Source organism: Macroventuria anomochaeta, assembly GCF_010093625.1.
Source record: "Macroventuria anomochaeta strain CBS 525.71 unplaced genomic scaffold BU25scaffold_38, whole genome shotgun sequence".
NCBI classification, from domain to species: Eukaryota; Fungi; Ascomycota; class Dothideomycetes; order Pleosporales; family Didymellaceae; genus Macroventuria; species Macroventuria anomochaeta.
In genome coordinates, this window is record NW_022985399.1 from 131,008 (window position 1) to 156,460 (window position 25,453).

The window sequence follows — 25,453 nt, forward strand, 5'->3', positions numbered from 1 at the left end:
CGCTGCGGATCCGCGATAGAAGAGAGGATCCAGATACCAAAAGGATAGGAGCAAATGCATGAAACTTTAGAACACGAATTAGCAAGATTGCGGAGGAAGAGAGTCCATCAACTTTTGCGGAGTTCAAGATGGCGGAGACGAAAGTCCAGAGGGTCGTCCGGGGCCCCATCACCCCGTCATACGTTCGTAGCGTGGAGATGCAATTTACCAGGTTGCATCGGCACCGTTCTCTCTCCCTCGGAAGCTTTCAGGCCGATCACAAAAACGTGGAGAAATCGTCATCTCGTCGTTGTTTGAAATTCTTGGGTGTTCCCTGATGCACCCGGCGCGTTTTCTAGCGCGAGTCGGATAGTGCCCGAACACGATCGTGCACGATCATGAAAATGCCCCTGGGAAACGGTAGGAACGGCTTCAGGTGCGTCGATTTATTCTCTAGGGGCTCCAGGTTTTGATGGAATTGAGTTTGGGGTTCTTGGGGTTCTTGGGGTAATTAGGCACGTTGGGGCCCCGAAGCTGAGGATGAACGCGGAGACTCCATGCAGGAAGGCGAGACGATCTCGGAGCTATTGCTGGTGAGTATGAGCAAACATCAGTTAGATCTGCTTGGTGCGATGCTCGAGCCTGACTACCTATGCACTGCGCTTGCATTCATCCGCCGCAGCCAGATTTTGAAGAGGAATTTGTGCATGTAGGATGACAGCGAACATCGCTCAGTCGAGGAGAGAGGTGAGCTCAGCCGATGCAGGAGAAGTGGCAAGCGCTTAGATATCGAATCCGACTTTCAGCTTGGCTTCGCGGTCTACGGCAAGCATCGTCGCCAAGGTGTGCGATTTTCGACTGGTTCGCATTGAGATGCACATGGCCGTTTGGGCACCGAGCGAACGGTTCATCTGAGCTTCCAGAAAGTCCACGTTCGCAGCTTGGGATCCCATCGAACCCCGCTCGGTGTGAAGTTCCTTCTTCTGCTCACCGGAGGGGAAGTGAATGTTGATCCTCCGTACGAAGCTATGTCGAGGCTAGACGATCAGTCAGAGGGCACTAGGTAGTCGCCCGCGCCCGAGAAGGTCGCTTCCAAACAACTGGACACGAAACGTGTGTGTTAAAAGATAGAAAAAGAACTGTTGAGACCGTAGACTGCAGCATTAGCTCCTATGCGTCCCAAGTTTGCATGCAGCTTCGTGTGGCAGAAGTTGTCCTTCCACACTTGGCAAGTGGTATCTGTCGCAAGATCGTGAAGACTCTGCCTGCCAAGGTAGCCGTCAGCACTGCTGCTTGTGAGAGTCATGTTTCTGCACGTAAGAAGTTGACCTGCTCTCCACTTCATCGATTCCTCAGACACAACATTTCGCACACTGTGCCGACGTCCGATATTGCACAATGTCGGAGCTTGGCAGCGGGAAGGGCGCAATCTGTGGACGTGTGAACAAGCCGGGAGGCTGGAAGCCAAGGGGTCTTGTGCATGCGCGGCCGCACACGTTGGTGCAAGCTCTGGCCCGGCATGTCAAACATGCTTATCTCCGCGGCAGATTTTGCATCTCGAGATGAAGAGAGCGGCAGCAATTGTGTTTTGTGGCTGCAGAGTGGGAAGCTGGACAGCAGTTCCATGCAAGTTGTATGAAATCTCTTCGCTGCGATGTCTCTGCAAGATTGGCGTTTCCAGAAAGAAAGCTGTAAGACAGCCTTCGGCACTCGCCCGTATCCACAAATATCTCAGACGATGCTGAACAAGCAACCTATAAAATGCTAGACTTAGTTAAGCCTCGTGCTGGCTCGTTGGTAGTCGTAGTGGAGACGTTTGGTTCACCGAACACCGACATTCGGTCGAAGCAGGCGTAGGCGTCCTGGTGGGATAAGAAATGTTTCGTGGGGTGTCTGCCAAGGTTCTTGGAGCCTGAGAAGTGTCGCAGTGTGAGCGTGGAAGGACTTTGTGTATCCACAGAGATGGATTGAACGAGTCGTGAGTATTGTAGACGATGAATCGCCTCGTCTCGCGGCTCCCCCAGGGTCGGAGCACCTGCATTTTTAATGACCTGATGTCATTGGAAGGCGAAAATGCACAGGGCAGGCACTCTGGAGCGCGGAGAACGCAAGGATGCAACTACCCCAAAATTTGGTACAGAGATCATCAGTGCCAGAAAACAGCAGAAAGGACCAACGACCAGGCCGTTACGCGGTGGCGGCGCCAAGCTAAAGCTTGTCAGGCTTAGGCCTCACCACACCACGACTCAAATTGCGAAAAACCGGCGTCGGCTCTCGTATCAACTGTCGGAAGTGCCTGTCAGAAGGATTCTGTCCTTGTGATGCTATTGGAGGCACACCTCCGACTCTTAAAGACGTAACGCGTCCTGGTAAGGCACCTCACATCGGAGGGAAACAAGCAAGGGCTTGAAATCTGCCGAGGCCGCAGAACCACAAAGCATCTAGAGGACCCACTCAGACTCTTCAGGCCAGTCTCAATAGCGCTGCAAGTTGGCCGGCATTTGACATCACCTACACGCTCAACAAATTCACGCACACCCGGAGTTTCGCCTTGCCGCTCCCCGGCGCAAGGCTCCTGCGTGAGAATTGTTCTTGTTTTCTCCACACACCGGTGAGGCTCTGGTGTGGAGTCTACATGGGGGTGGTCTCGTTTTCGCCTCGGACGAGCTCTGTTCCCAGCTCGAAGGAGACATCGGACCGCGCTTTGAGACGTATCTTCGGCATCCCCAAGGTGGACCCTCTGTGATAGCTAATGCCCACACACTTCAATAATGTGGGGACGGGGGAAGGAGTACAAGTAGCTCTCGCTCACCTCAATTTCTGTTCTTCAGTTTCTCCGTCTCGTTCACCCAGGCATCTCTAGTGTCTGCCGATTGACGAAGTCTCTCGACCTTCCACCACTCTTCATCACACATACACCCACCGTCACAATGGGTCTTACCGGAAAGTCCCTCCAGATGAGCCAGCTTTTGCTGATCGTCTTACCCGCCTTTGTCCTCTTTGGATACAACCAGTCTGGTGTCGGCGGTCTTTTATCCCTCAGCGACTGGAACAAGCATTTCCCTGAGATCGACACTGTCCACACCAAGGGCGCCTTGAAGAGCGAGCACTCGACTAAGCAAGGTGCTGTCGTCGCTTCCTTCACCATTGGTGCCCTCTTTGGTGCTCTTACCTGTACTTGGATCGGGGATTGGCTCGGTCGCCGCAAGGTCATTTTCATTGGCGCTGTCTGCACTCTTGTCGGCGAGATCCTTCAGTGCACCTCCTTCCAGCTTGTGCAGTTCGTTATTGGTCGATTCATCCTCGGTTGGGGTGTCGGTCAGCTCAGTGCTACTGTCCCTGTTTGGCAATCTGAATGCTCGTCTTCCGCCAACCGAGGTAAGCACGTCGTGCTTGACGGTTGCTTTATCTCTGTTGGTTACCTCCTCGAAGCCTGGATCAACCTTGGTTTCTTTGAGCAGGACAACCTTCCTCTTCAATGGCGTATTCCCCTTGCGATCCCCACGGTCATCTCGCTCGTCCCCATGGCCGCTGTTTTCACCATCCCAGAGTCGCCTCGTTGGTTGGTGAACAAGGGCCGTGTTGAAGAGGCCCGCAAGAGCTTATCTGAGTTCAGGGGTCTCGACCTCCACGACCCTGAGATTTCGTCCGAGATCAGCGGCATTGAACTCGCTCTCGAGGAAACCAAGGGCAGCGCTGTCAAGGTCAGCGACATCTTCACCAACGGCAAGGACAAGCTGTTCTACCGCTTCTCTCTCTGCATCTTCCTGCAGTTCCTCCAGCAGATGTGCGGTTCCAACCTGATCTCTACCTACTCGACCATTATCTTCCAGCAGGGTCTTGGCCTCGACTCCGAGACTTCCCGCATCCTGTCCGGTGGTGCACTTACCTGGAAGTTCCTTTCCTGCTTCGTCGCCTTCTTCACCATCGACCGCTTCGGTCGCCGCAAGCTCTTCATGTTCTCTGGTGCCGGTATGGCTTCCTGCATGTTGGCCCTCGCTGTCGCCTCCTCGTTCCCCAAGTCCGACAAGGCCGCGCAGATTGTTTCCGCGCTGTTCGTCTTCCTCTTCAATTTCTTCATCCCCATTGGTTTCCTCGGCGCCAACTTTCTGTACTGCACTGAAGTCGCGCCTACCCGTCTCCGTGTCCCCATGGCCGGTATCTCGACTGCGAACCACTGGCTGTGGAACTTCGTCGTCAACATGGCCACCCCTGTTGCCATTGAGACCATCGGCTGGAAGTACTACCTCGTTTTCCTCATTATCTCTGCCGTCATTGTGCCGATTGTGTTCCTCTTCTACCCCGAGACAATGGGTCGCTCGCTCGAGGAGCTCGAGATGATGTTCAGCAGCGGAAAGAGCATCACTGGTATCGTGCGCGAGTCGAGGAGGCCTTTGACCGGCGGATTCATGAGCGATGTGAACTCGATCGAGAAAGGCCACCAGAAGAACGTCAATGAGGTTGAGTCGATCCGCGAGTGAATCTGAGTGGAATAGTAGACGAGGTACCTAGAGCGTTATGATTGAATGAATCCTTTATCAAGTGCAAGAGCGGGTGCAAGCGGTGACGAGTTTTCCTTTTGCTACATGAGATCCACATTTGAGGCTCTTTGAAGCTGAAAAGGCCTGCAAAGGGGCCAGAATGCCCGGTCTGTTCCGAATTTCTTCACATGCGCGCCCAAGATGCTGCCCATTTTGCAGGGCTGAGACTCCTTTCTCCGACCTCTTCCGCCCATCGGACACCGATGGACCCGCTTTGAGCCGCATCGGAGGTACATCGAGTACCATGGATAGCGCTGTTGCGATGATACGCTGCCATCATGAGTCCTACAGTCCTACACGACCGTGATAGAAACTTGTGATCTCATAAATCAGTGACATCAACGGGGAACATTATTGTTCCCACTTCAACGCTGCAAGGTGATGATGTGATGCCTCAAGTTCTAGCAAAAGGGCTGGGAGGTCCTTATGCTACCAAAGGTGAGACAGTACCCTTAGCAATGCTTTCTGTTGATGACCAATACGTAGCGTCCAATTGTACCTGCACTACCCAGGCGGAACTTTCATCTTTTCTGTCCGGACCGTGCTATTGCTTCCTTAGGTTTTACGCCATTCCAGACTTCCACGATTATTGATCCCCTTCCATAAAAATGAAATTCCAACTGCTGCTAAGCATCGAGCTGCCTCTTTTCCTGCCACCCTTGGCGGTAGACAGGCTTCTACAACTGTTCACTCAATCATTCCCCCAAACTCTGCGTTCTTCAACATCGCTTTGTTCCACATCACCCACAGTCAGTGCCACTTGGCCTCATTCTCCGCCTTTCTACAACTCCGATCTCAGGTTGCAACCAGAAATGGAGACGCCCCCAACAGAAACAATGACCATCCCGACTATACACCGCTTCCTCTGGAACAAACAAGCAAGAAGAATGACCTCCCTGAACCTTGAACCCAGAACCTCTACAACTTGATCATCCTAGAGCCAGCGCCGCTGACTCCGGAGCTTCAACATCCACGTGGTGCGCTACCATTGCACCTTGAGGTCTTGTTTGTGATTGATGAGAGATTGCACAATTTGGGGGCATCTATGTAGGGAGATGGATTGCTTGATGTGAGAGTCAATCATGGTACAGGCCAAGAGATGGATTTCACCAATGGGTTGGGTGAATCTTGCTCTCATATCGCTCTTACGCAGTACGTTGACCTGGCCGACGTGCGAGGAAACATAGGGACGTTCGACAGCCAGCAGGATGTGCAGAAAGTGAGAACAAATGGACGGATTAGTCCTCACGTGGGTAAGCACGCGATAGAGTGAGCTTGATCATGACAGTTGATAGGGTATTTCTTTCAGCGCAGTGTAAGCTCGAAGCAGTAACTCGTTCTTCCTCAGCCTTGGGTAACCATTTTCGGTAGGAACGATGCAGTACAACTTTGCAAGGGCTTCCATGGCTTTAACATTGTTTAGTCTGGCAATGCTCTGTTGTCATATTTCTTTTGTTTTTCGATGCTTCTGCAAACCTACGATGATTTCTTCTCTGCTACGATGTTCTTTGTGGCACTTATACAGAAGCCAGCTCCAAGTGAATGAATTGAATATAGCATTTCCAGCCAGTGCTGACAGATTCAAAGTTTCGAATAATGTTGCCGCGATGTAATGTGTTGTTGCTGGTTGGCAGTTGACGTCGCTCAGCCTTGCGAGGAAGGAACCGAGGCGCGCATGGGCCCATATCGAACGTTGAACCCTCGATCGAGCTTCCCAAACTTCTGAGCGTCACCAACAACACCGCTAATGCCACCGCGGCCCTTCGTCAACGACGCGCTGTGGCGATGTCTCTGCCCCGGGTTTCCTCCCCATGCCACAGCCCTGCAGGCAACGCGCGCAGGCGCCTCCACCCTCCGCAATCACCAACCAAAGCGTAACAATCCTCGACCGCAATGCCAGTCTCGCGCATACAGCGCCACAGCAAGCACAACCTCCCCAAACTCCTTCGTACAGCCTCACATACCAACGCCTACCTCTCGCCCTCAGTTCACCAACCGCCCATTGCGCCATGGCAGAGAAAAGCCCCCCCTCGTGCACCTCCCCACACACATCCTCTACGAAGACCTGCGCTTGGAAGGCTCCAAGGGCCACTTCGAAGAAGTAATGAAGATTTGCAACGTGCTCGTCAAAGACCGCGGCCAGCGCCCCGACAAGGAAATGTATGCCGCCATCTTGCACAGCTTCACGAGCAGCACAGACGGCACGGCGGGGAAGGTGCGCAAGGTGCTTGAGGAGATGGGGTTTTGGACCGATGGCGCGGATCCGAGTGTAAGCGGAAGAGTAGATTTGGATGTGAGGGGCTGCGAGAATGTGCTTGAGGCGCTGGCCGTTCATCCGGATTATTTGCTGAGGGCGGAGATTCTGGAGTATATGAAGGAGAGGTGGTTCACGCTGTCTGATCGTGGGCATAATTTTGTGGTGGCGGGGCTGCTGAGGGAGAGGCTGTTTGAGCAGGCGCTAGAGATGCTGGAGGATTTGAGTAGGAAGAAGGTTCGGGTTGAGGACTGGGTGTTCAGCGAGGCTATGTGGTTGTTGTTGGAGTTTGGAGAGGTCGAAGAGGCTTTCTACGTCTTGGGACTGAAAGAGAGCGCCATGGGCATGGATACTGCCGGAGCGGCGTATGGTGTGAAGCTGAGCAATGCGCTGTGGGGCGCTTTGCTGGATGCTGCTGCGAAGCAACAACTGGTACGTCCTCTATCTGCGCAACATTCTAGTCAGATTACTAATGATCAACAGCACGACGCCGCACGCATAGTATGGACCACCCAAGTCCAACCAGGCTACCTCAAACCCCCAACCGGCACCTGTCTCTCCGTCCTCTCCCTGGCCTCGCGCCACGGCGACGTGCAACTCGCAACCGACGTCTTCCGCCTCCTTACCGAGCGCGAAACAATCTTCAACACGCACCACTACGAACTCCTCGTTGCGGCCTACCTAAAAGCCAACGCTCTCTCCGATGCCCTCTCCGTAATCCTAATCATGGCCGACGCAAACCTCAAAGTCGATGCCGGAACATGCCATCCGCTGTTCTGGTACCTGCGCAACGCACCTCCTCCTCCACCATCGACTTCCCCAGACGGGGAGGAAGAGCAGATAAGCATGCCGCTGCACGCCTTCACACTACTCCAAGACTTCGAGGCACAAGGCCGCAAAGTCCCCACCGCAGCAATAAACTGCTGCATCCAAGCCTGCATCGCTATCAACTCCCTCCCCTCGGCACTGGACATCTACAAAGCGCTGCACACCGTCTCCCCTTCCGGCCCGAACACGGAGACATTCAACCTCCTGTTTCGCGGCTGCGCGCAGGCGGGGCGCAAAGACCTCGCTATGTTTTTGGCCAACGAGATGATCTCTCTAAATCTACAGCCTGATCGGATCACGTACGACCGCCTCATCTTGGTTTGTGAGAGAAGCGACGATATCGATGATGCGGTGAACTACTTCGAGGAGATGCGGGCAGCGGGGATGAGGCCGAGACGCGGGACGTATGAGCGATTGATTGATAGGCTGGTAGAGAAGGGAGATGAGAGGTGTGTTGGTGTGTTAAGGGATTATAGGGAGAGTGGGGAGTTGGTGAGTCAGGGTGCTGAAAGGCGTGTTAGGGAGAGGTTTGAAGTCCAGGATGAGAATTGGGATAAGGGCATCGTTGTTGGTGGGTGAGCGGTGAGAGGCAAGGGAATATAAGGGGAGGCAATGGGAGTGAGACTTGGTGAATACGATAAGTCGTTGGGCGTTGAGAGTTGCTACGCACTTTGTCTCAACTTTCATGTGTGATTATTCTCGCCTTAACGCCAACCACACCCCCCCCCCTGTCCCGCGATGTACGCTACAGTGCTTCACCGTCCCCATCTTAAAGATAAACAGCCGCGTAGTTCGTTGCCTTGCGTACGGATGCCTCTATCCAAAGCCTCAACAAGCCCAACCGCCACTACCTCCGCACAGCGATTAAGTCTCAACTCAACATGTCCGCCGTCGACCACATGTGTCGAAATCAGCTAGGCATTTATCACTCATCTATCACTCTATCCTTCGCCGTTCTACAGGTTCAATCCACCAAGGTCTAAATTCCAGATGCCGTTCCTTCTCTAGACAGCATTTGCGCAGCTCGGAACGGGTTCTAGGGCGTTGCGGTGTATACAACCTTTAGGACCCGAGGGTCGGAAAGCTCGGCCTTTCCGTATCGCTGCGGGGCCGCGACATAGGGTGTTGGCGAGGCAGTGAACGGGAATAGCGAATGTACAAGGACGGGTTTCAAGGGCGCAGAATGTGGATGGATGGTAGGAAGGGGATGCAAGTGTCTGACATGGCCGGTACATGTGTGAGGGGTTGAATTTGTGGGGGCTTGGGCGGATTGGATCTAGTAGCAGGTAGCGGAAAGCAGGTGTATTCTTTGAAGCTTGAATTGGAGGAATGTCCTGTGTTGATTGAAGAAGGCAGAAGACCTCCAAGATGGCTATATAAGCGAGTGATAGGCGAGCATCTAACTACAGTGAGCATAGAACGGTGAGTTGATGCTGTTGGCCTGACTTGTAGAGTATCGAAACCGTTACATATATGGTATGGCTACTTTATTGCTCGCGAGGCACATCGGGAAAGGTAGTGTAAGGGAGCTTCATCGTGTCTTCTATCCAATCCTAAATGTATGGACTATCGTGCCCAAACCTCTCTATGTATTTGTTTCAAAGATCCTGTGACATCCTGATGGTAACATCTACAATTTCGCCTTCGGCGCCTCGAGCGTGGGCAGCATGATGTCTCTGATGTCGCCCGCGGCTTCGTTGAGGTAGAAACTCATCTTGTCCTGCGGATCTCCGTTAGTTTTTGCTCCTTGAGACTTCGCGGAATAGATTAGACTTACGGAGCCCAACCCCTTGGAGCAGACATTGAACTGGATGCTGTTCTCGTTGATCATGTACGCGAGACCCCATCCATCATCGACAACCTGGCTCCACCCGTAGCCGTTGAAGTATTCTGAGGAGAGTTGGGAGGAGGAGATGAACCATGTGCTGGAGTAGCTGTACGCCGGGTCCTGGTACAGCGCCGGTACCTCCTCGCCCTCCTTGAGGCACTTCTTCAAACCAAACAAATGCCTGTCAACGCCACGCCCATCCGACGCGTCGCTGATGTACTTCACATGCGCATCCAGCGCAGCGCGAAACTTCTTCTGGCACTCCTCAGGACTGGCGTTAGCATCGGCCATGGCCTCACAGAACGCAACGCTCTCGTCAGACACCGTCCTGCACGTCTCTGTGCGGCCTTCCTGGAAGCGACGAGTCGCCGCGGACTCGTATGTGGGCCGGTTCTTGCCGTAGAACTTGTGGTATGCGAGTTGGATGATCATCTGCACGTAGGCGTCCGGCGAGCACTTGAATTTCTTGATCAGGCCCTTGCCATAGCCCTGGTAGGCTTGGACGCGCAGCTCGTGTGCGCCAATTTGCTGGGCGAAGTGGGCGGTGGCGGCGGCGATGTCACTCTTGAGCTCGGCGTTGAGTTCAAAGCGGAGAGGCTTGGGGTTGGGGAGGTCGGAGCGGATGGTGGGGTTGTCGAAGGGGAGGGCGTTGGTGAAGATGAGCTTGTTAGCGTGGTCGTTCAGGCGGTGTGTGGGTGTGCCGTCCATGATGGAGTGCTCGCCCATGAAGCCGGATGTGCCGTTATCGTTGACGATGAACTGGAGAGGCTTGTCGAACCACCTGTTCGCGCCATCGCCGTGCCAGTATTGGTGTGCGCGCTCTTCGAGGGTGACGGGAGTGGCATCGTCGAGACACACGACGAAGGAGGAAGACTCGATAGCCTCCATGGTCGCGGCGTTGACAGCAGATGCGGCCTTAAGCTTGGGGTATACCTCTGCCCAGACATTGCGGTTCTGCGAGGTGAGTGTGCCGACTGCGTCTGTCTTCACGGCATTCTCGTAGATGCGCTTGAACTGCAGCTCGAGCTCGCTGGTATTGAGCTGCTTGCCATTGACCTCGTGGGGGATCTTCCAAAATTGGTTCTTGCGGATGGCGATGATGTGCTGGTTCTCCTTGAAGGGGAACTTGACGCTGGTGTCGGCGGGCTTCTTGGGCACACGGCTGCAGTTGAACATCCACTCGTAGGAGCTCATAGCCATGGGCAGCTTCTTCATGTACTCGGGCTCCAGCTCGCCATTGTCGACCAGCTTCTTGAACTCCAGCACTGCGGTTGAGATAGCAGCGGCGCGCTTGGCGGGGTTTCTCCGCTTCCTGTCGTCGCGGTGCGAGTAGAAGTAGCTGACGTAGGGCACGACAGGGTCGCGGTAGCCCATGTAGGCGGCATCGTTCCACCACTCGGCGAGCCAGTTCTTGATCTCTGGCCGCGCTCTTCGCTCCTCCAAGCGCTTCTGCAGTGTCTCGCCCGGGCCGCCGGGAGCAACGAACTCGTTGACAGCTTTGGTCGTCGCCTCGAACTCGTTCTTAGAGAGCAGCGGGTGGACCGACTTCAGGTACCGCTTGGCTGTCTCCTCGAGGGAGGGCACAGGCAGCCGGGGGAGGGAGTCCTCGAATCGCAGCATTGCGCCTTTGCTGTGGTCCTCCTTGTAGCCTGCGTGCCGTTACTCCTTGTACATCAACGGCACATGTTGGCGGTATCTTACCCTCTGGCAGCGAAGACTGCTTCCTAGCGGGTGCCATTGCGACAATCTGCACAATCATCAGCTTCTTCCCTGACAAATCTCTGTTTTACAATGGTACGTACCCTCGACGTCTGACTCTGAGTGATAGGTCTGCGAAGTATCGAGGCTGGTACTCGCGCTCCCGCAACTCTACTGAACATCACCAAGAGAGGGGTTGAAGCAGCGAAGAGAGCAATAATGAGACAGCAAGAAGTGCGACGACAGAATTTCTAGTAGGCTACGATGATCCTCGGCGAAAGCGCACGCGTGTCAGATTGACCAGTAGTGACTGCAGCCCCGGTTCGTCGTGAGCTCACCGAGCCGAGGTTCTAAGGGACAGCTGCCCAGACCTCACCGCGTGACTTCATCGGCGTCGCAGCTCTCTGGCTGCTTGGGACTTGTCCCGCTAGCCCGGATGTCAGCTTTCACATGGAGAGGCATGCATGGAAGGCCATGAGGCTCTGCGGAGCCAATGGATTCGAAACCGTTCTACAAATAGTGAGGTCAAGGCCAGCTTTGCTGTTCACAGGTGTTTTGCAGCTATCTCCATGTGCTCCCCGCTCCCCACAAAACGCGTGCACGGACGCATGGGGCTCCTCAACAGCCGAGGCAGCTCTCCATCGGTTACTCTTGAGTCAACAGCGATGGCCGGGCCTTGAACCACCATAGCAAAGGGGCTCGTACGAGCTGCTGGAAGTACGGCATATCAGGGTAGCGTGATGGCATGGTTGAGACTTCATGTGTATTGTTGACTTATGATTTGCTACATGAGGAGGTTCGTCAGACGTCGTTACTTCTTGATCTCCGTGCTTCCTACGCATTCCTCGACAATGAGCGCCTCCTCAAACTAGGCGTCTTCGTCTTCTCAAACTCCTCCTTGATCTGTTCCAAAAGTCCATCCACAGTCAACACATCAACAGCGACCCCCGCAAGACTCTTCGCGACCACCAAACTCTTCTCAAACGCTGGCTTTGAGCCAGCTGCGACCTCGAAAGCCGCTGTGTGTGGGCCGCTGGACGGCACACTCCCATCCTCGTTGAAGATCTGGAAGTAGGGGGATATACTCGGCCATTCGTGGGAGAGGTTGCCTTGGTCGGTTGAGCCGGAGGGGTCTTTCATCTTGTCGATCTCACTGGGCTCAAGCTCGCCGCCCAGCTCTTCAAAGAACGTCGCGTACGAGGCGGCGAGGAGGTCGTTGGTGACGTGGTTTGCGTACCCGTAGGGACGGATTGTGAAATTGAGTTCGGCGCCTGTAGCCAGGGCACCGGCTTTGAAGCAGTTCTCGACGCGCTGAGTTAGGTTCGAGAGCTGTGTCTCGTCGTTTGCGCGGATCTGGTAGGATCCAGAGGCTTTGGCCGAGATGACGTTGATGCGGGACCCTGCGCTGGAAATGAAGCCGTGGACGCGGTCGGAAGGTCGCAGTTGCTGACGCATGTAGGAGATCGCGCTGTTGGCGAGGAGCAGGCCGTCTTGCGCGTTAATGCCTTCCCAGGGTCCGGCGGCGGCGTGGGCTTCGCGGCCGTAGTATTCAACGTCGACGCGGTCGGTCGAGGTGGTGATCATGTAAGGACTGTCGCCGCTGGATGTTGGGTGGGAGATCAAGGAGATATCGATTTTGGCGTCGTTGAAGATGCCGGCTTCTAGCATCTTGACTTTGCCGCCCAGAGATTCTTCGGCGGGAGTTCCGAAGAGGATGATCTTGCCTGCGAGGTTCTCCTTACGCATGACGTCGGCAGCTGCGAGAGCACCTCCTAGAGATGCAGTAGCGATGAGGTTGTGGCCGCAAGCGTGGCCCAGCTCTGGCAGCGCATCGTACTCAGCGTTGAAGCCAACAATCGGACCCTCGCCGCTGCCCTCAAACACGGCCATGAAAGCAGTCGAGATGTTCCCGACGGACCGAGTGACGTTCCATCCTTCTTGCTCTTCCATGAATGAGGTTAGTAGTTCATGGGCCTTGACTTCCTCATAGCCTAGCTCTGGGTTCGAATGAATCTCGGTGTTGATGGATGAAAGGTCGTCAGTGATGGAGTCAACATAGTCCGATATGGCTGTGAAGTGCGGACTGAGCGCTGTGCCATTGCTCTGGCGACTGACAAGGTAGGTACTCCCAGTAGCAGCTACTGTGTGCGGCCCATAGCTGAGGATCAAGGCGAGAAGGCCCAAAGTTAGTACTGAGGGCGCCACTGTAGGGATCCTTGCGATAAGGTAGCGATCCATCGTTGTGGTTGCAGCAACTTCGTTGCATGGTACCCTTTATATATCTTGTGTATGCGACCTCGGATGAAGACCGGCCGATTGACTGGGGATGACCGTTGACTGCCGGGTGACCATGCTGCAGGAAGCGATGTTGGAAATCGTTATCCGCGTCTCCAAGACGAAAAAAAATGCCCAAACGTGTCATGATCCCTCCATCTTCATTTAGCAACCTTCCTAAATGGTCCCAAAGCCTGGTGACGGAGCCCCATCTTTGAGGTCTTGGCTGCATGAAAATCCTCTTGGTATTTTGTCCGGTCGGGTGGCTTATCTCCAAAAGATCTAACGTCGGCATTCAAATAAGCGACGAGCGGCTATTGCGAGTCTGTGGTATCGTATCGAGGGTTGACAGCAATGTGGTGACGCGGAAGGGCATGTAGAAGGAAGAAGAGATCAGGATGCTGCAAGCTTAGTGCCTTGGCGTGCACCTCTTGTAGGGTATATACCCTCTACGAGCTACAGTATGCTAGTTCCAGTGCTGAAGACTAATCCAAAAGCCTCGCCCTCTTCTAGACTAAGGCCCTCATCCAAAATGTGATGCGCCATGTCAATGACTGCCTCTTCAATGCCAGCTTCCAACACCAGTCCCTCACTGAACGCCAGCCTTGTCAATGACACTAAATATGCGTGCTGTCCTCCGAGTGTATTGACCAACTTGCTCTTGATATCGAATCCAGGATTGCTGGTCACAATGTGGTAGATGAGCTTCATCGTTGCGTTGATGGAGTCAATTGTGACGTCTTGAGTAGGAGCGAGAGGCGACTTGTATAACATATTCAGGAGGCGATCGAGGTATTTGATGAGACGACCGATGCATATCCGATTTTGAGCTAGGCGGGTCGCGCCATGTTGAGGTATCGAGAGTGAAGTCAGGAGATCGACGACCTGGAGGCGGAGATCTAAGATGTCGGTCTCCGTGATGGTCTCCGGTGGATCTGAGGGAGGGGACAGAGATGACAACGGAAAGGGATCGGCGGTAATGGTGGGTGTCTCGGTGAAGATGTTGGTAAGACGGCCGATGAGGGCCTCTTCTCTGCTCGCTTGACTGTCGGTCTGGGAGTCAGAGTCTGTGATGGGTCCAATCGAAGTGGAAAGTGCAGAGGTGCTGATGATGCGGAGCATGAGAGAAATCTGTGCGACTGGTTGTTCCTTATTGAGCAGCATGATGGCGAAGTCAGATGGTATGGATTCCCATAACTCAGCAGATTCAGTTCCATCCAGGCTGACGCAGCTTGTTGCAATGAGGTGCAGCAGTTCCAGGCAGTCTAAGACATCAATTTGAGCTGTGATCTCGCGATGACCTGAGGCGTACAAGGCAACGACGGCTTCATGGCCTACCTTAGCAGCCTTGGACAAGGGATTCGCCACCAGGTCGATCGAGTCAATCATGAGTGGGACGAAGCGGCCCTTAATCTCGCAGGCCGTCTCGCACCGCCCGCAAGCTAACACAAAATGAAGTGCATCGAGCAGCAAGTTCACCGGGGCGTAGTACCTCTCGGCCAGACACTGGGCCCAGAGATCGCAAATGGCAAAGCAGATATCCAGTGCCAGAGCGTGCACGTCTGAAAAGGCTTTGGCGGCCAAGGCGTCGTAGAAGATAGACGATAGCCTTTTTGATGTGTCTGATGGGAACGAGTGCTGTGCAAGCGCCTCCAGTATCCGGTCTGTCCCATTCGATGATGTATGAGCCAATAGGCGATGTAACAGATCAAAGCGGCCATCGTCTTCTCGAAAGTACTCCAAAAGTGCCGCGTCAATCTGCACTTCTCCCTCAACGCGCTCCGCTTCCTTCTCCCGTGGCTGGGTGCGTGGCTCACTCAGCTGCAGAGGAATTGGAGTTGCATCAACAACAGTCCTCTTTCGCTTCCCGGCCAGGCTCGGTGTTGCAGCCTTCTGCCTCTCGCGAGTCCTCGAAGGAGATGCCATGACCACATCGTCATCATCGAAGCCATCGCCCAAGGGACGCCGCGGCTCTTTCCTCGGCGTACCCGCTGGGCTCACTGCGGTATTGGCCTTCGGTCTGGTAGCCATGGGCTTCCTTGTCCTCGGTGCCATGCCAGCCTCGCGCACATCGTGCTGGTGGAACATGCTGTCCGTGCTGGCCTGCTCTTTCTCGCGCCGCAGCTTCTCGATCTCGGCCCTGAGCTTCGCAACCTCACCGCCGTGGAACTGCTGCTGGTCGGCCAGCTGGCGCTCGTGCCGGCGCAGTTCGGCATCGTGGCGCCGGCGGAGGGTGTCTGCTTCGCCAGACTTGGTCTGCAGCTTGCTCTTCAGGTTTTCAGCGTCTCTCTTCTCGCGAGCCTTCTCCTGCTCTAGCTGTACCAGTCAGCAGGGCTCCATGGTAACAATGCAGGGAACTGCCCCACCTTCTTGATGCGTGAGAGCAGCTGGTCTGGATCGGCTTGCGACTGTCGCGGCTGCTGGACCACGTGCACATTCTCATAGCGGCTGCCCTCGTCTATCGTGGTGCCCTCCTCGTAGGCATCGTAAGTGTCATAAGTATCATAAGGCGCATGTCCTCGGCCTTGCTGGCCCGGGGCAAAGCCATCTTCGTCGTCAAGGTTTATCACCTCGTCGCCGTCGTCCAGGCCATAGTCAGACTCTAGCGCTGCATGCCTCGTCTGCTGCTGCTGCTGCTGCTGTGTGGCTTGAATGGCAGCAGCCTCGAACTGCTCAATGGTATTCGCTGGCAAGTTGTCGAGGTCATGGTCGGAGAAGTCGAATTCGTCGTCGGACATTGCTGCATCTCCATCTGCCAATCACTCCTCCAACATGCATATCCCAAAGTGCAGACAGTGCAGTGCCGAGTGAGACGCGTCGCGTGTTTTGCCGCTGGGCGCGGCGGATGCGGCAACTTCACATGCCACTAACGTTGACATGCTGTTTGAAGACGCTATGACGTTGGTCCGCATCTTTAGTCCGCATCTTTTCAACCTGGACACACACGCAAGAACAACACCAAAGCCTCGCCCTCTGCCCCGCCGTCGACTACAGACGACCTTGTTCTGCGTCGCCAATCTCACACCCCTCTGCGCGCCTGCACGCCTACTCCAGTTCTTCCGGACCCGACCGGCGGCTTCGCATAGCACAAGAGCAGCATAGATGATGGCGCGTCCTCGCAAAGACGTCAAGTTCGCACATAAGGGTGCAAGCAACGGGCGCGCGCGCCGTGCCTCGATGAGCATGTCTGAGATCAGCGAGACGGGCTCGCAGCCTGGCAGTCCTACACGCAACCGCGCCGTTGAGCCTCCTGTTCGTACGTTCGCTTTGCGGAGACGTTCCTTACTGACGACTTCAGACGCCACAGGCCCCCGAGCAGAGCGAGTATGAGAAGAAGAAGGCAAACTTCATCGTGCGCACAACTTGGACCCTGGTCATGATCGGAGGCTTCTTCTTCGCCCTCGGCGCCGGCCACCTCTACATCATTGTCATCATCACCGCTGTCCAGGTCATCTGCTTCAAGGAGGTTATCGCGATAGCCAACGTTCCAAGCAAGGCCCGCAGCCTGCGCTTCACCAAATCGCTGAACTGGTACTTCCTGGGGACTGCCATGTACTTCCTGTACGGCGAGAGCGTCATCTACTACTTCAAACACATTCTGCTCGTCGACAGGATCCTGCTTCCCCTGGCCACGCACCACCGGTTCATTTCCTTTATGCTCTACATCATTGGTATGTCCTCCCCTGCGAGTGGGCTCTGCAACTACTAATCTCGCTAGGCTTCGTCTTCTTCGTCTTCTCGCTGCAGAAGGGCCACTACAAATTCCAGTTCACCCAGTTTGCCTGGACCCACATGGCCCTCTTTCTTATCGTCGGCCAAGCACATTTCGTCATCAACAACATCTTCGAAGGCTTCATCTGGTTCATCCTGCCCATATCCATGGTCATCACCAACGACATCTTCGCCTACCTCTGCGGCATTACTTTCGGCCGTCACCAACTGATTCAGATCTCCCCCAAGAAGACCTGGGAAGGCTTCCTCGGCGCCTGGTTCTTCACCATCATCTGGGGCATCCTCGCAACTCACTTCCTTGCGCAGTACAAGTTCTTCATCTGCCCTGTCAACGACCTCGGCGCGAACGTCCTTACCGGGCTCGAGTGCAAGCCCAACCCCGTCTTCATCTCGAAGAACTACACAGTCCCGTTCATCCCCGAGGGCATCCCCGCATATCTTCCCATTCCTCACACATTCGAAATCATGCCCGTCCAGTTCCACATGATCATTCTCGCGACCTTTGCCTCGCTCATTGCGCCCTTCGGCGGTTTCTTCGCTTCTGGCCTCAAGCGTACATTCAAGATCAAGGATTTCGGTGATTCGATCCCCGGACACGGTGGCATGACGGATCGCTTCGATTGCCAGTTCATCATGGGTTCAATCTCATTCTTCTACTACTCTAGCTTCATTGCGACGCACCAGACCACTGTCGGTGGTGTTATTGAGGCCGCCGTCACCGGACTTACGCACGAGGAGCAGTTTGAGGTTGTCAAGATCTTGAGCAAGAACCTGGTCAACCACGGGACAATTCCGCCGCAGGTCAGTCATTCTACACTTGTTAATGAAAGCACATGGACTAACGATGTGCAGATCCTCGAATACCTCTCAGCACAGGTCGCAAAGCGATAGAGGCGTCGATGTCTCCCTTGCATCATCACGACTCATGTTTGCTTCTGACAACTCGCTAGGTCACGGCGGGTCTTTCGCTTTGTTAAAATATTGAGATATGTAATGATCACGTTGAGGTCGTCGTATATACCCTCTATGCATGTAGCACCGGGCATGAGACGAGGTCTCCATCCTTATCAAATAGCCATACCAGCCCCAAAATTCAACCCCCATTAAGCTTCAGTTGCAAGCGCTGTCCTTCCTGCTCGTCACAATGGGCGCCTGACGCAGTTAACGCATGCATTGTCGGGACTATTATCGAAGCAGTCTCGGAAGATAGCCATGTTCCTCTTCTCTGGGGGTTGAAAGTCTGAGCGGCCCCTGTTTCCGTGCAGTGGTGTATTGAATTTTGTGGGCGGCGAGGAGGGGGGGGGGGTCTGAAAGTACGCGCCCAGCCTGAGCTTTACCTCACATCCAGTGCGCCCCGGCATTCACGTGTACGGAGAGTATTCGTCTCGGATTTACAAACATCTTACACCTGCGTCAAACTCCCATGGAACCTGCAATACGCTTGACCGAATATTCTGAAAATTGTATTATTGCAGTCCTTTCGAGCTCACATTCCGTCTCGGCTCTTGCAAGGCGGATGCCTACAGGATTCGAGCCATTACTCCTCGTGCAGTTTCGCTGTATCTGATCATCGTCCATCCCATGATAAGACGTCGTTAGTTGAGAGTCTTGAAAAAGAAAAGTACGAGAGGACAATGAAGGTGTCGTTTGCCCAGCACGCCAGATGGCCACCCTCGAGTACTCGATGATAAGTTCGAACATGTTCAGGAAGATCAAACGGAGTATTTGGTGCTAAGGTACAGATCAAAATCTACACAGGCCTGCTCCAGTTGCATTGCTGAAATGGCAAACACATGAAACCCCAACCACGTCCAGTTCCGGTGACCCATAAAGTTCATTACTAGTGTACACCACAACTCATCATCATGCTCTAACACTTGTTACGGCGTTTACGGGTTCTCAGCAGCGAACTTGACACCCTTGTTGATGTTGCCCTTGAGGTCGGCCAAGCAGGCATCGAGGAGCTTCTGCTCGTACTCGGTGATCTTGCCGACTGGGTGGACCTTCTCAACACCGTTGGGGCCGAGCTCGACGTTGGAGGCGAAGTACTCGACACCCTGGTCCTTGTAGAGAGGAGAGTCGACAAAGGTGGGCTCAATGACGTTCTTCTGGCCCTGGGCAGCCTTGAGGAGCGACTCGGTGAAGCGGGCACCGGCCATGGCCATGGAGAGGGTGGCGGAACCAGCACCGTCCTTGGCCTTGACGACCTCATCACCACCGAACTGGACGCGGTTGACGTAGCTGTCGAGCTGCTCACCAGACAGGTTGTAGCCGGACTGTGAGAGGAGGGGAACGATGGTAGCACCGGAGTGACCACCAACAACGGTGATGTTCTCGCTGGCGGGGTCGGTGTTCTTGATCTGGGAGATGAAGCGGGAGGCACGGACGACGTCGAGGGTGGTGACACCGAAGAGGCGCTTGGGGTTGTAGACGCCCTTGGACTTGAAGACCTCGGCGGTGATGGGGACGGTGGAGTTGACCTGCGTCAGTCAGTACGTGAACTCTCCAGCCGTGGATTCGTGGTGCGCACCGGGTTGGAGATGATGAGGATGTTGGCCTCGGGGGCGTGCTCAGCGGCGGCCTTGGCGAGGTCGCGGACAATAGAGGCGTTGGTGTTGAAGAGGTCGTCACGGGTCATGCCGGGCTTGCGAGGGACACCAGCGGGGATGACAACGATCTCAGCGCCCTTGAGGGCCTCGGCAAGACCGGAAGGAGTGGCATCGTGGCCGCGGACCTGCGCTTGTCAATTGCTGTGCATGGTAGCTCAGCTGGGCGGCGTACCTCGCTCTTGGTGTTGATGTGGCCAATGTCGGCAGCGACACCTGGAGAGCTGTCAGTATGCACTCAATGTGTGTATAGACAGCAATTGGCTTACCGGGGGCGAGGCGGATGTCGTAGAGGGAGAGCTTGCTAACGCGAGGGTTAAGCTTGAGGAGGAGGGAGAGCGGCTGGCCAATACCACCGGCGGCACCGAGGACGGTGACCTTGGAGGACTATAGATCACTACATCAGCACATCCATGCCTCATTGCATCCATTGAGGTATCCGCTCAGCAGCAAAAAGTTGTTGAACGGCCTCAGAGCTGCGGATTGTGCGTACCTGGCGGGCCGACGCAGAAAAAGCGCGGCGCTGGGCCTGAGCAAAAGCGTTCCTGGCAGCGAACATGATGAATCTGATGGGGTATGGGGAAGATGGACTGGGCTGGACAATACAGATGGTTGATGGTGGAGGCTTGCGAGATTTGCGATGAGAGCATCAGTGCCAAGCCGTCAGTGCTCCTTCCTGTTGTCGGAGACACGGCGGCAGCTGTCAAGCCCCACTCCATCGTCACTGTCAACAACGAGCATCCACCCTTCGCCCGGCACACTTGAGGTCTATGTCCTCTACGGCTCTCGAGGCCATGGAGGATAGCTCGACTAGGCCAACTGCTCGGCTCATTCAGAGAGAGAGAGAGAGAGAGAGAGAGAGGGAGCCCAATAAGACTAACCACACAGCAGTCATTTGGAGGTCTCGCCGGTTGCACCTCGCAGCTCTTATGAGCTAAGACCACGACTGAGCTTAGATATACTCAGGTACATTGGGAGTCTACAAGCGGCGTTGGGTCTTTCGCCGAAGCACAGCCACAGCTTGTGAGGGTAGCAGGTGCTAGTGAGTGTTGGAAAGTGCGCAGAGCTCTTGAACACGTTGTTTCGACCAATCACAAACAGTCCTAGTGACTCAACTTCGATCATGCTACCCTCGTACTCGCAACGCTGTATTAGCTTGCTATAGCATTATCAAAGCCCCAAAAGGTATTCGAGGTTGACTCAAAGATTGTATGCCAGATATTCATAAGTACCCATGTACCGTGCGATATGTCGCAAACACCACAAAAACACCCTTTTCCGCACAAGGCCCCGCCTGTCTACTGTTGATCATGGTGAAGTGCAACCGCTGGACCCCAATATCATCCGATTTCCAGTGGCCAGCACCGTCTGTCATCTATCCCGATCCGATCGTCACCCCCCGAACAGACGCCCCAGGCACACCATTTCCCTTCCTGTCTCTCCCCCGAGAACTGCGCGACGAAATCTACGCCTACACCTTCCCACCCTCCGGTCTTCGCTGCCGCTACCAGACCTCTCGCGTACCAACGCGATGGAGCAACCGAAGCCGCAAACCCGCATCTTACCTTCTTCTTCTGCTTACGTCGCATCAAATCCATGATGAGGCCCAGGCGACGCTCTTGCGTACTTGTACTGTTGAGATTGTATCTCGCTATTCTCATAGGAACAGATATCATCATGGCAGTTCGACTGTGCACGGTATTATGCGGATGTTTCCTAGCGCGCAGGCTGGCCTTGTGTCGGTTGTGTGCATGCAGTATGGTTACTACACACCACTATATCTTGGAGAGACTGGCAAGGAGATCGATCAGCTGTTTGCTATGTGGGAATACATGGTGTCTGAAGCATATATTCTTCGGGAGTGTTTTCCGAGATTGAGGAGGTTTGGGGCGAGGTACTTGGAATTTGAGATGGCGTTGGGACAGAGGTTTTTCCAGAGGCTGGAACATGTCGATGAGAGTGATAGAGCTGCGAGACAAGTCTGGATGGAGGAGAGAGCGCAGGTTCTGGTGGAGTGGATGAAGAGCTGGGTGCAAGGGAAGGGTCTGGTCCCGCCGCCTTGGTTGAAGATTGAATTGCCCGAGGTAGACGAGAGACCTGAAGGGTCTGCAAGATGTGTACGCTTTCAGCAAGATGCGTTGGACTTGGCGCACCGGTTGTTTGCGAAGGAGAGGTTGGTGACGCAGGATGAGCTGGATGAGTCTGGACGGAAGTGGTTGGAGGAATGGAGTGCGCAGAGGAAGCGGAAGAGGAAGAAGTGGCAGAAGACATCGGTCGATATGTAAAAGGGCTGTCACGTTGGTACACTCAACGTGTGCCGGCAGCTATGTGGCATCATACAGATTGATAAAAAACGAAATCCAACACCAGCGCTATGCATAGCTGTAGAAAGGAAATATGCTGGCGATAGCCTCGACAGTAGGGCTTTAATAGATGCCCCTCGAAGATAGGTACAAGAATAAAGAAGATGTGGTACATATCAGCCCATCAACATCCATCATGAGAAGATGGCGGTGCGGAATTTGATGTAATTTTTGTAGAAGGCCCCCCTAGTGAATGTCGTCGCCGATCGTCGCTCCATACTTGGAAGGTAATAGGCCGTCATTCCTGTGAGGTCCAGAGACCTCAGTACTCAGACCAGTGAGACTTCTCGCCAACTTTCTCAAACTGAGTCGCTCTCAGCTCTCGCCGCCTTGCACGTTCCTCGCGGCCAAAGCAGCAGAAGAGGCGAGCAAAGCCATCGCGTTTCCGTGGGGCAAGGCCTTGAAGGAAAGCGTCGCTAGCAGAGTCATTCGATGTTGAAGATGCGGGGCTAAGAGGGATAGTTGCGTTTATGAAGATGAAGGAGTCGCGGTTGCGGTGCCGTATATTGGGTGTTGGTTGTTGTGACTGGCTCGAGAGTGTTTCTGATGATGAAGATGGTGTGGATGGTTCTTGTGTCGAGAATGATGTGTCGAGCGGGAGAAGCATTTGGCGGTTTGCTCGAGGTGACTGTGGTAAACCGACAGGCGTCGATTGTGTGAAAGACGACATTTTGTATGTACTTAATGTAGTTGGAGCTCATTCAGATTTGGAGGTACTCAAGTCGAGATGTTCTCAGGTGGAAGTACTGTTTCAAACAGCAGCTCTTCGATTGAATGCAAGGCGTTAGTATCAAGGGAACAATGTTTGTATAATTAAAGATTGCTCCGGGCGTAGAGAGGAAGATTGTTTATGCCATCGTGCGACCTGCGGTGACCGGTGTATATGATGTTCAGGGGGCAACCCCACGCTAGGGCCGAAGGCCTGGCGAGAGGTGCAAGGGTACGCGGGGCTGCGCACATCCGTGACCACGAAACTCTTGCGCTGTAGTCCGTCGTTGCTGAGGTTTCAATACCTATCTTTGTCTTCATTTCACGGATGCAGAGATTCCGTGCATGACTGCGACCTTTCTCGCTGTCGTCGCTGAGGGCGTGTTCGCAACTGTCCGTTCAAGGACTTCTGACACCGCGCCCGCTTCATGCGACAAGACCGAGAGTCGATCTGGGGAATCGCCTGGACCGGGCGTGATGAGCAGACACTAAGGCGTTCTTGAGAAACGAGGCAGCAGGGTCGCTCGTTGGGTTACCGATGTTCAGTTTCCGTCCTGCACCCCTGAAACACCAGCAATGTCGCATGTTTGGTGGAAACGAACGCCCAATGGCTCATGGCTGTTGCATCAAGGCCGAACTCCACTCCCCAAGCCGCTGTCTGTTGTTAATAGTAGGACATCTCCATTGCATCATGCGTACCGGTGAGGAGAGAAGATCTTGATCGAAGACGTCGTTAGATGTGTCGGCGCAAGGGTCAAGCTTTCAGATGGCCTTGCAAAGGGTGGAGTGAGGGGCTATTACCTAGCAGCGCCACTGCAGATACTTTTGCAAAGGGAGCCTGAGTAACAAAGGCACAGAAGGTAAAATTTGATCGTCAAAGGTAACACGACAGGGAACTCGCAGGCCGCTGCACAGCATATCGTGCTGTGACACCACTCATGATCTCGCTGCACCTGCAAAGCAATTTTTTTTCATCTCGATTCCTTCGCAATAACTTACCATAGGTATTGCATGTATCTGCGAGTACTCTCTCTTATTGTTGAGATGGCGCGCACGCGCTGACCCTGCCGCACAGACCTTATGTTCGAGAGGCAACTGACGACCAATTGAGTTGTACAGCATCTGCATGCCCTGCATGCTGCCCATACCTGCAGGTCAGGCGTAGTTGAACGACTTTGCTTACCAGCCATCGCTGCGGCAACTGTTTGTGCGCCCAATGCCTATCTTCCACCACTGCAGTCCATGGCGCAGGTAGACCAGATCACTCCAGCAACCTCGTCAGATGGTGTAGCTTCGTTTTCGCGTTCGAGTACAGCCGCTGAAGAGGTGTGGACGGGTGATCGACCGCCGTTTGCGAAGTGCGATGAGCTTTGCAATGACCTTGAGTACCTCCAGCAGCCAGAGAAGCCCCGCTGCTTTCGAAGTCTCAGCCGGAAAAGAACCTTACCGGATGCGCCACGAGTGTATCTGCACGCGCCATCGCAGATTTTGTCGTACTGCTTGGACGACCTCGACACGCCCAAGCTCAACCACTTGGGCGAGAAGCTATGGTGGGCAGGTCCATGTCCAGAGATTGTATCTCTAACCCAGCAGCTGGTGCTCGATCGAAGGATCCAGGTCACCGAAGATCCGGCAGTGCATTGTCTGTGGGTCGAAGGGTTGGTCTATCTGAAGCCGTTGCCATCATACTTGACCTCGTATGCCTTTTGGGAGTATCTGTACGATGTCTCCATCGACCAGACTAGCTTAGAGGAGCGCAAGCGTCTGAAAGCGACAGCGCTGGGCTTCTTGAGAACCTACGCACGCCTGATCCAACGACGATCCGACTTCAACTTGGCTCGCCGTAGCGACCTGTTGCCACTCGGTAGCACGACATTTGAGGCATTTGTCGCCTTCATAACTGCGTTCGACACAGTGCCAGACCAGGCTGTTAGCTCTCGGTGGCGCTTCGGGCTTCTCCAGCTCGACGCGCTGAACTTCCACTCAGCATTACATCTGCGACGCTGGCACCTCAATCGCTTCGAATCACGTTATACTGCATACTTTGAACGGTTCTTTCCGGTGGTGCTGTTCATCTTCGCATTGTTTAGCGTGGCTCTGAGCGCGATGCAGGTCATTCTTGGTGCCAGGCAGCTGTGGGACACGGACAATGAAGGATTGAAGAAGACTCTTGGCATATTTGTTTGGTTCGCTACCGAGAGTATAGGTTGGAGCATCGCGTTTGGACTGTTGTTCGTGATCTGGTGGATATGCATCAGTAGCGTGGAAGCCTGGAAGAGGAGGAGAGTGATGAAGCGGATGCAAAGGAGTTTCAGAAAGGAGCGCTCGGCGACACCGTAGGCTAGCTTCAGATCCATAGGTCGTCGTCGGTAAGAGTGGCTTGTTGTGATTGTGGTACTCTGTTCCTTTCAAAATCAATTTGGCGCGAGGACGTATGCACGACATCGCGCACATTGAACATCACGACTTCGCGAACATCATCTCAACCATACTTTGGAGGTTTTCAAACAACATACCGCCCGGTATACCCGATATGACGCTGACTCAAGATCTGTGCATCTTCACCGTGTCCAAAGTCTTTCGAGCTACGCATGTACAGCTACGTCCTAAGTACAGCACAGTGCCGATAGCGCGTCCTCATT

At 54.3% G+C, this 25,453-nt stretch overlaps 10 protein-coding genes across 10 annotated transcripts; 5 read left to right on the forward strand and 5 right to left on the reverse strand.

The window, feature by feature from the left end:
* Window positions 1-2,909: 2,909 nt before the first annotated feature.
* On the forward strand, window positions 2,910-4,485 carry BU25DRAFT_401060 (general substrate transporter; the record flags this gene model as incomplete). Its single annotated transcript, XM_033704992.1, has 1 exon — window positions 2,910-4,485. The coding sequence occupies one exon, from the start codon at window positions 2,910-2,912 to the stop codon at window positions 4,458-4,460; it is 1,551 nt and encodes a 516-aa protein (XP_033557432.1). The 3' UTR covers window positions 4,461-4,485.
* Window positions 4,486-6,252: 1,767 nt separating this feature from the next.
* On the forward strand, window positions 6,253-8,254 carry BU25DRAFT_401063 (uncharacterized protein). Its single transcript, XM_033704993.1, has 2 exons — window positions 6,253-7,206; window positions 7,258-8,254. Exons 1-2 carry the CDS (start codon window positions 6,268-6,270, stop codon window positions 8,179-8,181), a joined length of 1,863 nt encoding a protein of 620 aa, XP_033557433.1. The 5' UTR covers window positions 6,253-6,267; the 3' UTR covers window positions 8,182-8,254.
* Window positions 8,255-8,933: 679 nt separating this feature from the next.
* Window positions 8,934-11,430, reverse strand: BU25DRAFT_414507 (acyltransferase ChoActase/COT/CPT). Its single transcript, XM_033707308.1, has 4 exons — window positions 11,233-11,430; window positions 11,132-11,177; window positions 9,380-11,079; window positions 8,934-9,322 (listed from the first exon to the last, which is right to left on the reverse strand). Exons 2-4 carry the CDS (start codon window positions 11,166-11,168, stop codon window positions 9,233-9,235), a joined length of 1,827 nt encoding a protein of 608 aa, XP_033557434.1. The 5' UTR covers window positions 11,169-11,177; window positions 11,233-11,430; the 3' UTR covers window positions 8,934-9,232.
* A 511-nt stretch (window positions 11,431-11,941) lies between these two features.
* Window positions 11,942-13,729, reverse strand: BU25DRAFT_376200 (uncharacterized protein). The gene has a single exon (XM_033704112.1). It carries the CDS (start codon window positions 13,364-13,366, stop codon window positions 11,963-11,965), a length of 1,404 nt encoding a protein of 467 aa, XP_033557435.1. The 5' UTR covers window positions 13,367-13,729; the 3' UTR covers window positions 11,942-11,962.
* Window positions 13,730-13,799: 70 nt separating this feature from the next.
* Window positions 13,800-16,232, reverse strand: BU25DRAFT_401073 (uncharacterized protein). Its single transcript, XM_033704994.1, has 2 exons — window positions 15,769-16,232; window positions 13,800-15,718 (listed from the first exon to the last, which is right to left on the reverse strand). Exons 1-2 carry the CDS (start codon window positions 16,138-16,140, stop codon window positions 13,859-13,861), a joined length of 2,232 nt encoding a protein of 743 aa, XP_033557436.1. The 5' UTR covers window positions 16,141-16,232; the 3' UTR covers window positions 13,800-13,858.
* A 353-nt stretch (window positions 16,233-16,585) lies between these two features.
* BU25DRAFT_425016 (phosphatidate cytidylyltransferase) lies at window positions 16,586-18,025 on the forward strand (the record flags this gene model as incomplete). Its single annotated transcript, XM_033708318.1, has 4 exons — window positions 16,586-16,654; window positions 16,701-17,073; window positions 17,121-17,935; window positions 17,987-18,025. 4 exons carry the CDS (start codon window positions 16,586-16,588, stop codon window positions 18,023-18,025), a joined length of 1,296 nt encoding a protein of 431 aa, XP_033557437.1.
* A 772-nt stretch (window positions 18,026-18,797) lies between these two features.
* Window positions 18,798-20,450, reverse strand: BU25DRAFT_414510 (malate dehydrogenase). The gene is made up of 5 exons (XM_033707309.1): window positions 20,234-20,450; window positions 20,010-20,127; window positions 19,916-19,956; window positions 19,665-19,868; window positions 18,798-19,614 (listed from the first exon to the last, which is right to left on the reverse strand). The coding sequence occupies exons 1-5, from the start codon at window positions 20,297-20,299 to the stop codon at window positions 19,024-19,026; spliced, it is 1,020 nt and encodes a 339-aa protein (XP_033557438.1). The 5' UTR covers window positions 20,300-20,450; the 3' UTR covers window positions 18,798-19,023.
* Window positions 20,451-20,918: 468 nt separating this feature from the next.
* On the forward strand, window positions 20,919-22,178 carry BU25DRAFT_414511 (uncharacterized protein). Its single transcript, XM_033707310.1, has one exon. It carries the CDS (start codon window positions 21,051-21,053, stop codon window positions 22,023-22,025), a length of 975 nt encoding a protein of 324 aa, XP_033557439.1. The 5' UTR covers window positions 20,919-21,050; the 3' UTR covers window positions 22,026-22,178.
* Window positions 22,179-22,195: 17 nt separating this feature from the next.
* Window positions 22,196-23,061, reverse strand: BU25DRAFT_180410 (uncharacterized protein). Its single transcript, XM_033700909.1, has one exon. It carries the CDS (start codon window positions 22,771-22,773, stop codon window positions 22,366-22,368), a length of 408 nt encoding a protein of 135 aa, XP_033557440.1. The 5' UTR covers window positions 22,774-23,061; the 3' UTR covers window positions 22,196-22,365.
* Window positions 23,062-24,239: 1,178 nt separating this feature from the next.
* Window positions 24,240-24,932, forward strand: BU25DRAFT_319798 (uncharacterized protein; the record flags this gene model as incomplete). Its single annotated transcript, XM_033702238.1, has 1 exon — window positions 24,240-24,932. A coding segment is annotated over one exon (693 nt), but the record flags the coding sequence as incomplete, so codon positions are not given.
* Between the last annotated feature and the right edge of the window lie 521 nt (window positions 24,933-25,453).

Excerpts from the sequence above, each read along its gene's own strand:
- BU25DRAFT_401063 (XM_033704993.1), top strand. The coding sequence starts at position 6,268 with ATGCCACCGCGGCCCTTCGTCAACGACGCGCTGTGGCGATGTCTCTGC. Across the intron at positions 7,207-7,257 it reads CTGCTGCGAAGCAACAACTG|CACGACGCCGCACGCATAGT; the intron begins GTACGTCCTCTA and ends AATGATCAACAG.
- BU25DRAFT_414507 (XM_033707308.1), bottom strand. The coding sequence starts at position 11,168 with ATGGCACCCGCTAGGAAGCAGTCTTCGCTGCCAGAGG. Across the intron at positions 11,080-11,131 it reads GCAGTCTTCGCTGCCAGAGG|GCTACAAGGAGGACCACAGC; the intron begins GTAAGATACCGC and ends AACGGCACGCAG. Across the intron at positions 9,323-9,379 it reads GCTCCAAGGGGTTGGGCTCC|GACAAGATGAGTTTCTACCT; the intron begins GTAAGTCTAATC and ends GGAGATCCGCAG.
- BU25DRAFT_376200 (XM_033704112.1), bottom strand. The coding sequence starts at position 13,366 with ATGGATCGCTACCTTATCGCAAGGATCCCTACAGTGGCGCCCTCAGTA.
- BU25DRAFT_401073 (XM_033704994.1), bottom strand. The coding sequence starts at position 16,140 with ATGTCCGACGACGAATTCGACTTCTCCGACCATGACCTCGACAACTTG. Across the intron at positions 15,719-15,768 it reads TGCTCTCACGCATCAAGAAG|CTAGAGCAGGAGAAGGCTCG; the intron begins GTGGGGCAGTTC and ends TGACTGGTACAG.
- BU25DRAFT_414510 (XM_033707309.1), bottom strand. The coding sequence starts at position 20,299 with ATGTTCGCTGCCAGGAACGCTTTTGCTCAGGCCCAGCGCCGCGCTTTT. Across the intron at positions 20,128-20,233 it reads TTTCTGCGTCGGCCCGCCAG|TCCTCCAAGGTCACCGTCCT; the intron begins GTACGCACAATC and ends AGTGATCTATAG. Across the intron at positions 19,869-19,915 it reads ACATCAACACCAAGAGCGAG|GTCCGCGGCCACGATGCCAC; the intron begins GTACGCCGCCCA and ends TGACAAGCGCAG.
- BU25DRAFT_414511 (XM_033707310.1), top strand. The coding sequence starts at position 21,051 with ATGGTGAAGTGCAACCGCTGGACCCCAATATCATCCGATTTCCAGTGG.
- BU25DRAFT_180410 (XM_033700909.1), bottom strand. The coding sequence starts at position 22,773 with ATGTCGTCTTTCACACAATCGACGCCTGTCGGTTTACCACAGTCACCT.